At 37.6% G+C, this 12969-nt stretch overlaps 2 protein-coding genes across 2 annotated transcripts in view; one reads left to right on the forward strand and one right to left on the reverse strand.

Moving 5' to 3' along the window:
* The window catches only part of LOC146516248 (perforin-1-like), a 579062-nt gene that overhangs the window by 281779 nt on the left and 284314 nt on the right, over positions 1 to 12969 (reverse strand). The window lies entirely within an intron of this gene.
* Positions 125 to 4964, forward strand: LOC146516261 (uncharacterized). The gene is made up of 7 exons (XM_085163633.1): positions 125 to 283; positions 466 to 594; positions 1666 to 1764; positions 1869 to 2663; positions 2750 to 2892; positions 4070 to 4179; positions 4281 to 4964. The coding sequence occupies exons 2-7, from the start codon at positions 498 to 500 to the stop codon at positions 4417 to 4419; spliced, it is 1383 nt and encodes a 460-aa protein (XP_085019759.1). The 5' UTR covers positions 125 to 283; positions 466 to 497; the 3' UTR covers positions 4420 to 4964.

Below are 12969 nucleotides of genomic sequence, written 5' to 3' on the forward strand. Positions count from 1 at the left end.
CAGAAACACTATAATATTAAGTTTATCATAATTGCTTTGTGTTCTGTGCAATGCACTGTTAAAATTCATCACATATGTTTAGATTATCTTTTGATTTCCCATCATCTCTAGCTGACTCACTCAGGAAAGAAGTATGCTCTTGCTCCACCTCCTAAAATACCCCGAACGTTTGCCCTATAAGCAAAAAAAAGGAAGTAGATTAGATTTTAAACTCTTCAAACTGAAAAAGCTCATCATTCTATTTCCAGCTCGTCCATTGATTTTGTTTGATCTGCAAGGGGAGGTAAGGATTATTTCAATTATATTCTGCATTCATTAAAGTTTAGGCATATATATATATTTGATTATCTATCATTAATCTTATATTATTTTAAAAGCAATCAACACCTCAGTGTAAATAATTTGAAAGGGAGGGGATCTATTATAGTGAAAACGATTTCACATAAAACATTTTTGATTTCACAGATTGGACTCCAGCTTTTAAGGCAGATGCAAGGATGAGTGTCGAGTACCATGCATCCACACATGGCATTGAAGACAGTAAAATTGCCTACAAGCAGTTTTTTGAAGAAGGCGGCAAATTTCACTTTGCAGGTAATGAACCTTGATTTTAAATCTCCTGTCTTTTTTTTTTTTTTTTTTTAAAGGAAATCACAAATACATAACATTGCTCTGCTCTCAAATTTTATGCTTGGCTCCGATGGAAAATTTGAATCTACATGGAGCAATGGGAAAATGGTAACCTTCCTGTAGTTGACGGTGTTTTTGGTAACGATAGTGCTAAGCAGTAGTTTTATAGAAAATCAACCATTTGTCTAGTACCTGCACAACATCACCATGCAGTCTCATCTCTTTATTATTTGCACAAGGAACTGGTGGAACCAAAATGCACCTAGATGAATATTTAACTTAAATATGTCATTTTATCAAAATAACATTATTAAATGACCACAAAAAGCTTCGTTCTCACTCCCGAGGCGTAACATGCCGACGTTTTGTCACGTCCCGCTGCGTTCCTGTGGAACGCAAAAGGAGACCTTCAGCATTCTTATGGTACGCGGCGGGTTATGGCTGAAATCCAGTGCAAATCCAGTGTAATAGACGTTCCAGCCCTGTATTCCAGCCCTAAACCTAACCTTATCCCTAGCCCTAACCATAACCTTATTCGTGACCTTAACCTGGACTTTAATGACATTAAATAGCGTGTTTCTAAGCGATTTGAAGAAAAAGAGCGCACATGTGTAGATTGAGTCCAGACAGTTCTCATATTTCCTCATTTTTCCGAGGTCGTCATTTAGGAACGTGGTGGGTAGCCGAAAACGTAATATGTTGACGATTTGTCTCCTAAGCTAAAATGTTACGCTTTGGGAGTGAGAACGTGTTGGAATATATTGTATTTAAAGTCAAACAGAACACTTTTGAGGCTGCAGCGAACCTAGTATTATTTATTCCATTAACAGTCATTGTATAAAGCACATATGGTTGAAGTTGCTTTATTAAAAATATTTGAATTAGGTACATTTTGAAAGAGGAATTAACCATTTTTATGCAAGATGAATGTTTTTTAAAGTGTAATTTTGCAATACCACCCTCTAAAACCACAACTTCCTTAGCATGCTTCACCAACTTATAGTTTCTCCTTCTCCTTTGCCATCCGTCATTCAGTTTATACAGTAAGAAGCAGTCCTTTCAAGCTTGCCACAGTGTGCGTGGGGTTGCTGTGTTTACTCCTTTTGGCTGGTGTCATAGGTCAAAGCATCCACTGTGAGTCTACCTTTTTTGTTCTGTCTGTTAAGTATTAACATTTCCTTATATCAAGGTGAAATAAATTGGTTGTCCTCACCTCTGTCATGACTCCTCTCCAACAGATCAAAATGTGGAACGAGACTATAAGAATATCTCAAAAGCCATGACTATGCAGAATCAGGACCTGCAGAAAAACATAAAAGCTGTGCAAAAAGAGAAACAGGATGCGCAGATACTCTATGATCGCTTACAGGGAAATTACAACTCTTTATCTACAAGAAGAGAACGGTTGCAGACCAATTACAATTCACTGATGGAGGAAAAACAGCAGCTTACGCAAAGCCGAGACCAGTTAAAGGACACTAACGCTGCTTTGAACCAAAATTTTGAAAAGCTAAAAACTCTTAAAAACCAGCTGCAGTTGAGCAATGATGCCTTGACTACAGGCAAAGACTTGCTACAAAAAAAATATGATTCAGTCCTCAAGGAAAGAAATGACTTGCAGACCAATTTTAACTCCGTGACCGAAGAGAGGAACAACTTACAGAACAAATTCAACAATGTAACCAGATCAAGAGAGCAGCTGCTGAATCGTTACAACGACTTGATTAAGACAGTGGAAAATCTGCACGATAGCTACAACTTCTCTACAACTGAGAAGGACAAGTTAGCAAAAGGTCACCAAAATCTGACTGTACAACTTGAGCTTCTTCAGTCTACCTACAATGTAATCAAAAAAGCAGAAGATGACCTTCGGGCTGATTATGACTCATTGGTTAAGGAAAAAAACGCCCTTCAAAGCAATTTTCTGAATGTAACATCAGAAAGAGACCTGCTGAAGGTGAATAATGAAAACCTGACAGCTGAGAGAGTAAAGCTGTTGGAGGAAATTAACAGACTGAATGCAACAATGCAAGGTAAGCAAAAAGAAAACAGCTATCAAACATCTCTTTACTTTTGCCCCAGTGTTTGGTTATTGATCAACAAAAATTGTAAATTACAGAGAAGAAATGCCCCACTGGCTGGAAGAAGTTTGAGTACAGCTGCTACTTCACTTCAGTTAGCAAAAAAACGTGGGAAAGGAGCAGAGCTGACTGCCAGAATAGAGGAGCAGACCTGGCAACAATAAAAAGCAAAGAAGAAATGGTTTGTTTACATTTGTCTTCTCTCCGTATATAGTATTTGAGGTCATTTTCTTTTCTTAAAGTTGAACTCATTTTTTTCCTCTCCATTTTCACCAGTACATCAACTGACAACGCATGCTATGAATTTCAGCTCCTGAAAGTTTTTTTATTAAGTCATTTTTTTTAAATTTTCATAAAACTAACACAATAACATAATCATAATGACATAATGACATACTCATAAAAATGTTACCTTAAAAAAACAGAAAGCTTTGCTAATACAGATATTAATAACAATATTCAAAGTCTACTAGCTCACTCTTTCATCACCAATGCTTATCAGTTTTTTCTCTCCTATGTATTACCAACAGGTCACTAACTTTGAAGATGTTATTAATCATTCTTCGTATAAAACTACTGATTGGTGCTGTCTGATTTGCAATCTTCCCATTTATGAAACCAGCTTCCAGTTTGGATTCAGGGGACAGACACTATCTCTACTTTTAAGATTAGCCTTAAAACTTTCCTTTTTGCTAAAGCATATAGATAGGGCTGGATCAGGTGACCCTGAATCCTCCCTATGCTGCAATAGGTGTAGGCTGCTGGGGGATTCCCGTCATGCATTGAATATTTCTTCAATTCAATTCAATTCAATTCAATTCAATTCAATTCAATTCAATTCAATTCAATTCAATTCAATTCAAAATGCATTTGTATAGCAGATTTAAAAACAACAGAGTTGACCAAAGTGCTTCACAATTGGTTAAGAACGAGAGAAAACAATAGGGAGACAAATATAGATAAATTAGAAACAAATACAGACAATCTTCAGTTACCTTTCTCACTCACTATGTGTTAATAAACTTCTCTGCACTGAATCGTACTTGTTATTAATGTCTGGCTCTCTTCAACGGCATGTCTTTTATCCCATCTTCCTTCTCTCACCCCAACCGGTCGTGGCAGAAAGCTGCCCCTCCCTGTTAAAAGGGAGTTTTTCCTTCCCAATGTTGCCGGAGTGCTGGATCATAGGGGGTCATATGATTGGTTGGTTTTTCTCTGTATGTATTATTGTAGGGTATACCTGACAATATAAAGCGCCTTGTTTGTTGTGATTTGGTGCTGTATAAATAAAATTGAATTAAATTGATCCTTTTGTATGACAAACATTTGCTGTAACTTGCATGTCTCGTTCTTAATAGACCTTCATCAATGGCTTGTATAGCAGTGACAAAGAAGTCTGGATTGGACTGACTGATGAAGGAGTGGAGGGGCATTGGAAATGGGTGGATGGAACTCCAGTGACCTTAACGTAGGAAATTTAATATATATGTTTTTTTTTTTTTTATATAAAGTTCTGCTTATCCAAGGACATTTTTATTCTGACTTTTGATATTTCACCATCTCTTGTAGGTTTTGGGGTAAAGGCCAGCCCAACAGCTATGATGGGAGGAACCAAGACTGTGTGGAGTTTTGGCACCGCGCATCAGGCGCCGGTGATTGGAATGATGAGAACTGTAATATTGAACAAAACTGGATCTGTGAGATGTAGTTTTCCAGAACTTTGGAATGCGTTAGGTGATACTGTCTGTTACCAATGAACATCATGTAATGTAAGCATAGAAACACATTAAGGATTATAATAATATGTTTTACAACTCACCAATTTATCCAGATGTTATTTGCTGGAGCAAATACAGATTGATGTAGCTTGTTGAATGAGTGACCCAAAAGGGACTCCACAAATATCTGCGTATACTGTTTATCATCTTATTCCTGACTCTGATGGTGACACAGTATCTGTCACTTGCCAACAGATATTTTTGAAGGTACAATTAATTTGACACATGTAACTTTACTATCATGACCATTTAGTACATTGATTAACGAAAGCCTTTACAAAGCCTTGTACTGTTATAATCAGTTATGTTATTATCACTTAATTATGCTGTACTTGCTTATCAGTGATTTTTTTTTGTAACTGGGAAAATGGTACCAAATTAAATGCTGTGTAATTATGGATATATTAATTAACCACCATTCAGTTCTTCACTCTCATTATTACAATAAAATAAAATAAATAAAATGTGATTTTTATCTTGCTCTTTCATTTAGATATTAATCCAAGCAAATCAAATAACACAGCCTGCACTACTTTTTACAGAAATTATATTCAAAGACTTGTTATGACCTTGTAGTTTTTGACATCAAGCTGTTTCATATGTTACACTGTGTTTAAGCAAGAGTATAGTCAAGGGTGACATGTGCTGAAACCTCTGTGCTCACAGTGGTTTCCTGTTTCACCGATGTAGTGGAATTGACAGACTCACAGCTATAAACATTATAGTAGGATAACAGTCAGTTTCAGGAATGAATATGTTAAAGTGGGGAAAAAAGGGAAGCAGTGGTGTGACAGCTCAGACTATTTCAGTGTTTAACAATAACAGTCCACTAGAGGGAGGTACAGCCAACACATTCCCGTCAGCTTTGTCTGCTTTATATTTTTCATTCTGAAAACTTTAAGTAGAATTAACTTTTGCAACCATATTAGCCCATGTTGGTTCAAGTACCTTCTCCCTCTTTTTTTTTTCCATGTCAACAGTCCTTTCTGGCACTAGTGAATGCTAATACATGTGCTCCACAAAATGTTTGTTCTTTGAGCCCATCAGAGGATACGCTTCTACATCACTAAGAAATAAAATGTTGTTACAAGAGGATGGGTCTGTTACATTTCTGCCTGAATTTCTTCTACCATTTGGCCTTGCAGTCCCACACAAGAGATCCTACTCATTTCTCTCCAGGCTACTCCAGGCAGGTGTTTGCTCTCAGTCTTCTATATAGTGTAGATATAGCTTATCTTTACTCTTTAACTACTTTTAAAAGTGATGTAATGGTTTATCCACCTATCCATTCTCTTCCGCTTATCTTTATCAAGATCAGTTTACTTGTCACAGAGTGTTACACACCTAGTTTTCTGGAACTCTTAAAGAAGCATTTTAAAGTTTGACCAAATAAATTCTCAACCTGCTGCTTTGATTTGGTCTATTTTGAATCTGCTAGTTTTACAGCTCAGTTACAGTGTCTGTAAATGTTCAGTTCAATTTAGGCCAAACCACAACAACAGTTGGCTCAAAGGACTTTATACTGCAAGGTAAATACCCAACAATATCCTGGAGAAAACCCCAACAATCACACTTAAACTCACACTTACACAGCCTCACCAACATAACTTTGTCTGTTGCTTTTCCCACTATCTTGTTAGTTGGCATTCATTCACAGATGTTTTTACATCCTACATGTGGCTGTGCTCTTTAACAGTTGAGCTCCATCTGTTCTGTGACTAAATTTCTGACAATTATTCTGGGGTTGACAGGCAGGCTGTCTGTGTAACAGCATATCTATATATGCATGTCGTGATATAGACATTTGTTGAAATACCAAAAAACTGCAGAGTGTAGTTATAATTTTAACAATGTAAATTTATATAAAATTGTGACATGTGCATGACTTCTTTGGTTGTTATTTTCCTAAAAAGTGTTCTCTTGACATATCCCATGTTGGTCCGGATGCTTGTCCAACATGGGTTTTAAGGACCCCATTAGGATTTTCTATTATGCACAGTGAAAGTGTGAGAGACACACACAGTCTCTCTATGTTTGTCTGTTTCATCCATCTGTCTGTCTATCTCTACTTCTCCACCTACTCGTACAAGTAGGTGGTGAGTTCTTAGTTTGGCCATACTGCTGTGTGGGAGCAGCTCTGTGTAGACTGACACCAACCCTCCCGGAGCTCCAATACAAAGTCTCCACCTCACATTCATTTACTGCACTTGTTTATAATATCAAACACATAATATCATTGGTATTCTGGGTTATCACCTCTGTAATACACCCAGAAAGCCTCATTGCAATATCTTTTAAGTGTAAGTACCTGTCATGTTTGTATATAAACCTGGAAATAATCAAACAGTTTGAGGATTTAGACACATTTTCAAATGTAGAATAAAGGAGATATGCAGTGTTTCACATCCAGCAAACTATAGGTTTGATTTACTTGACTTCTGTTCCTTTAGTAAAACTCAGGTGACACTCAAGTAGATTTGATCATAATATCTGAAGCTTGTCCAAATAAAAGATCTTGCAGCCAGCTATTACAAATACAGCTGCCCTTCAAGTTTCCAGAACATTGATTATGAAACACTGGGACAGTGGGAAACACTGACACGGAATTAAAGTGTCAAACTCAAAATGCTATACAAAGACAAGAGGCTCTTTCACAGTGTCAAGTCATGGCTATGCTAAAGGTTACTAACAAGGCTGCACATGGACCTCTAAACAATCTGTGGAAACTGAATTAGGGTGCACATAAAGCACAGTCAGACTGACCAAAAGTGACCACACATTCAGAAGAGCAACACATCATGCTGTGCTTACTGAGCTAAAAGCAACATCAGTCACAATATAGCTCTGTGGAGTGTGCATTAATGGACCCATGATGCAGGAGGCAGGAAAATTCAAACAAAACGTAAGGGTTTTAATAGGGAATAAGAGCGATAGGGCGATAGCAGTTCGTCTTGTAATCGGAAGGTTGCCGGTTCGAGCCCCGGCTCCCACAGTCTCGGTCGTTGTGTCCTTGGGAAAGACACTTCACCCGTTGCCTACTGGCGTCAGTGTCCGTCAGCCTCGCCTCTGTCAGTGCGCCCCAGGGTGGCTGTGGCTATAATGTAGTTTGCCATCACCAGTGTGTGTGTGTGTGTGTGAATGCGTGGATGACTGAATGTGTAAAGTGCTTTGGGGTCCTTAGGGACCAAGTAAAGCGCTGTACAAATACAGGCCGTTTACCATTTAAGAGCTGGAATAATAGCTCGAACCCCAGACCACCTGTTTTGAATGTCAACACCCCTGTGAATAGTCTTTAACAGTTATTATCAGTCTTATGCATATGAACATGCGTGGGGTTGATTATAAGTTCACCGTTAGTGGATAGTCATGATTTAATTTAATCCCAGTGTTTCCTACCCTTTTAAAAGGACATGATGGGAGGACAAGCAGAATGTTTACACAACACACAGTGTGATCTCAGTCATGATGGGATAGCATACGTTATCAGATTCTACTGTTATTAAATAGAGGACAAAATGGGACAACAGAGAATGAGACATTCATAAATTCATATACAAGTTTTGAGAAATGAAACTTTTCACTAAAATTGTTAAGAGTGTACTATTAATTGTGATTAAGTGCTTCACACATATTGAATAACACAAGTATCTTCATTAGTGGTCTCAGATAATAAAATTGATGTTTAAATATGCATACATTAAAGTAAAGTGCTATACAAATACAGGCCATTTACCATTTTACCATTTACATTAATTAAATAAAAAAAGGCACAAAGCACTTGGTTAGCACTATCGCCTCACAGCAAGAATGTTCTGGGTTCAATTCCACCATCAGGCCGGGGTCTTTCTGTCTCTGTGGACTTTGCATGTTCCCCCTCTGTTTGTGTGGGTTCTCTCTGGGTACTCCAGCTTCCTTCCACTGTCCAAAGACATGCAGTTAGTGGGGATAGGTTAACTGGAAACTCTAAATTGGCCATAGGTGTGAATGCAGGTGTGAATGGTTGTCTGTGTCTATGTGTTAGCCCTGTGACACACTGGCGACCTGCCCAGGGTGTACCCTGCCTATCGCTCCAGCCCAGCTCTGGGGCTGTTTTGCTGCCTCAGGACTCGGAAGACTTGCTATGGTAAAGGGAACCAATGTCCGGCCATTTGTTCATGACCACAAGCTAAAGTGCACTTGGGTTTTGCCCCCCAAAAAACTAAAAAACTAAAGTGGATGATAACAAAATTCTTTTGTGGCCTAAAAAAATACACTTTCAACCATTCTGTACACTTTGTTTCATTGTCAAAGTGTACAGAAGGGTGTATGCTCTTAGTATAGCCCTTCCGTGGCTCAAGAGTTGGGCGTTCGTCTTGTAATCGGAAGGTTGCCGGTTCGAGCCCCGGCTACAATGTAGCTAGTCACCAGTGTGTGAATGTTGGTGGATGATTGAATGTGTAAAGCGCTTTGGGGTCCTTAGGGACTAGTAAAGCGCTATAAAATACATTTACCATTCCCAAATCTGTCACAAGATGGCACTCCAACAAGGGTGATGACAGTATTCATACTGAAGCAGTTTGTCAGTTGGCCAGTTAACCACTGCATAATACACCCACAGTACAATGGTTAAAGTCACACAAACTGGTAAAGAAAACAAATAAAGCTGGAAGAAGGCTAGAAACTATCAAATAATTGGGCCACCACAGTTATCGCTAACTAGCACATACACTTTATTTATCCCCAAGGCGCAATTAAGAAGGTGGCTAGAACTAGGGATGGGAGCTCGAAACAGACGTTACGTTGTGTCGAGCTTCCGTTTCGAACAACGAAGTTTCGATGTTTCGAAACGCTGCTCTACAGCGCTGTTCAAAACACCCAGGTCACGTGACCATGATTAAACAAGGTTTTGTTGTGACTCCTGCAGTTTCAGCAGGTGGCGTACCTGCTGCTTGTAGTTATTGCCAGGTGCAATGATTCACTTTTTTTTTAATCAGCGAGAGTGATTTGGATGGGTAATTACTGAATGAATGTTTTTGATACTACTATATCTATTCATTACATATGCATGTGCAAAAGAAAAGAATGCCCTCGCTCTGATTATTATTTTCACTGTGGATTATGAAGAATAATATCCCATTATTATATATTATAAGATACTATATTATTACGATCCATTTATTTAAACGCTGAAATCGAAAGTGTAATAAAATGAATATCATATATGGATATATAAATAATATGTAAATATAGTATTCGAATGATTGAATGACTGTCACATAGATGAAAGAAACAGAGATTGGTGGGTGAGCTTCATTCACTCATATCAGGAGAGAGAGAGAGCGGCATGCTGTGCTGTAGATTAAAATATCTCAATAAAAAGCTCCTCTCTGCATTCAATGAGAAAATATAACGGGAGGAGTTTTTAGCTCTGACTCCTTCTGCTCTCTAGTTTTTTCTGCTTTCAACAAAAAACTGTTATATGACATCATTCTCACTATAGCCTGTTACTCACATTAGGTGTTGCCATAAAGAATAAATTTATACTGTAAAAAGAAATGTCAGAGAAACATATCCATGAATTACAGGCGAACAAGTATCATGTCAAATAACTTTTTTCTCTTCCTTTTTTATTCATCCTGACACCTGTGGTGCGAATATCTCATAAACAGGAGGCTTGCAGGTTCATGCCAGTGTTACAAGATACAGCATCCACAGCAGTGTAAAGTTAATGAAAGTTTCGCCATGGTTCAGAGGTCGCTCAGCAGAGGATGATTTAAAAATGTACTGGTGAACGTGCGTGACAGGGACTGTTATGATTGGTCAGAATTGGCATGTGAAAATATAATAAATGTCACCCTCTTTATAAGAAGAGGGACACACATTTAATCGTTTTCATTAAATATATATATTTAAATTAATTCGAATTAAAACCTAAAGCTTCTAGCGTTAACGGTCAATATTTTTCTCGCCTTTTTTTGTGCGAAGATGTCTCCAAATCATGTTTTTAACATCATTATTGACAGTCTGGTGTAATAAGTAGTTTTGTTTGGAACTGTGCAGGACATGTCTGCATCACTGTTAACACAGCCTTATCAAGATCTGACCATATCAAGACCTGGCCGGCAGGTGTCACTGTGGAGATGGGCTTCAGATTGTTTCGAAACCTTGATACAATTCACACACACGAATGCTTCGAATGTTTCAGTGCCTCGCTTTGCCCATCACTAGCTAGAAACAATATGGATCGATGTGGAGTGTGAAGCATTTTATACATGCAACATGAGCTCAGGTTTATGGGTCATAACAACCACAAGATGAGCTATTCCCTTCAGTTCCCAGCAACCCTCTCCTATATCCTCAGCCCAGGAGCAAAGTCAGGCCAACGAGGTCAGGAGCCACTCCCATGACTGCACAAGGGCTGCTGGATACTGTAGTCCATTACTAAATAAAGCCTCCTGGGTAATGTAGTTCATACTAACAGGGACTTGATGAATGTAAATACATTCAGAAATTCAGTTTTTTGTCAAAAACTTGTTGGCCTAACTGAATATTTACACTGGATGGAAACAGCTGCTTCAGAGCAAGGAGCCGAGGGATGTGATTGACTGAGAGAGTTATTAGTAACGCCACCTCTCCCTGTGATATGTGCTTGATCCTCCTTGTACAGGATCATTTACCTAATGAATCCTTGAACATGGCTGTAATCTGTGTTTTTAAGACCTACAACTAGTTGTGGTTGGATTACTAAAATAAAACTTTCATGAGCCTGTTTATTTTTTTTCTGTCTGCTGAAATGCAGTTTGCAAAAGGACACATTCACAGAAGTATGAATAAGTTTTTTTGACACAAGGTCATAACTAATCATAAATCCAAACCACATAGCATGCTAGCATGTGAACAGGTTAATTATTAAATATATGAGAATGAGAGTCCAGTAACTTTGTCAGTCATTTTATACTGTCATATTGTGCAATTCAGACTCCTCCTTTTTGACTCTCTCACCTCCAGCTCACTACAGTGGAGTCTGGGTTTGTCTGACAACTGGATCTCTAGGAGACTCTCTCAGGTAGGTCATTTTAATTCCACATACAAGTCAAATAAGTCAAAAACACTTTAGAGTAGGTTTATCATCAAAGTGGACAGTTGATGATGAATCAGGTATATACTTTTTATTCTACATCAAATTGCTCTTGTTTTGATATAATAGTCTGACAGTGCAGGCGACATTCAAAAAAGGCTGATATAGTTTCCTGACCTTCAAAAGTTTCCTGACCTGAAAGGACTGTCCAAGTAGCTATACACATTATCATGTAATATTTCACTTCTGCCTTTCGTGATATACAGATTTTCTGTGAGCCTTTCTAAGTAGGAGTTTAAAAATTTACTGGAGTGCAAGGATTCTCAAAGTGCTATTGAAAGAGGGCCTAGTTAAGAATCTGGCACAAACACAAGTATAATGTTTCTAATGTTTTTATTGAGAGAATGGTGTTTTTTGTTGGTAACTGCCACTTCGGTACGCTTGCTAGTTTACAGTCAAATTAGCGACGTACCATTAACTGAAACTGTCTGTATTTGCTAAGTTCAGGAAAGTTTGGTCTGTTATGGTGACTTCAAAAATAAAGTTTGGTCATACTTATGTGCTGATTTTTACTGTTTATAACATCAACTGTAAATGGCTCGTCTTTCCTTCATGGGCCACACAAACTATTATCAAGGGGTTTCTTTTGTCCTGCTTTTTTCTTTTTTTAACCTTGACTCTAATTCATCACTCTTTGCATACCTACCAAACCCTTCTTCTTCAAAATTGTGAGTAACTCTTCCTAACCCTCTAAATGCTGAAAATCATCACACTTGATGGTGCTATATTTCTAAGAAAGGCAAACTGACTTTTCTGGTTTAAAACAGTTAATAGTTTTTGATGCCTGTCAGTTAGACTAATAATTTTATTTGCTCCCTGATTGTTAAGACTTAAGAGAATAAGTTAATAAAAAAAACAGAGATGATATATTATTATAGGGTTTCAGTTAGGATTAGGGCTGGTCCTGTTACTGATGACACGTGGACCTCAGAGGGTTAATATTTTCTGTCTTGTAGTAGTGAGTCCAGATTTTAGGTTTTCGTATTATACCATGACCTATTTTTCCTCTGAATTTGAAAGTGACAGTAGTTATTAGAATTAACATTTTAAAAAACTTTGTTTAAAATCAGTACTTTATTGTTATAATGACAAATTATTATGTCTTATAAATTAAACAGAATCAGAATCTGAATACTTTATTAATCCCTAAGGAAATTATGTGGTTACAGTTGTGCCAAGAAAATAACAGTAACAGTTATTATATAATTACAAAGTTTACAAAATATAAGAAATAGCTTTAATTTTCCTGTAATTTTGGAATCACATTAAACTTTAAAGGCATTGTGGGCAACATAATTTACAGCTGTTTACAATTTTTTCAGTTCTTATAACCTCTGAAATTGTGAAATTTTCCCCAGTGTGT

The sequence above is a fragment of the Neolamprologus multifasciatus genome, chromosome 6 (genome assembly GCF_963576455.1).
Source record: "Neolamprologus multifasciatus chromosome 6, fNeoMul1.2, whole genome shotgun sequence".
Lineage (NCBI taxonomy): Eukaryota > Metazoa > Chordata > Actinopteri > Cichliformes > Cichlidae > Neolamprologus > Neolamprologus multifasciatus.

What these genes read in the sequence shown, in the direction of transcription:
- LOC146516261 (XM_085163633.1), top strand. Translation starts at nt 498, where the DNA reads ATGAGTGTCGAGTACCATGCATCCACACATGGCATTGAAGACAGTAAA. An exon ending in CATAGGTCAAAGCATCCACT is followed by an intron (nt 1,765 to 1,868) that starts GTGAGTCTACCT and finishes CCTCTCCAACAG; the next exon opens with ATCAAAATGTGGAACGAGAC. An exon ending in TAAAAAGCAAAGAAGAAATG is followed by an intron (nt 2,893 to 4,069) that starts GTTTGTTTACAT and finishes CGTTCTTAATAG; the next exon opens with ACCTTCATCAATGGCTTGTA.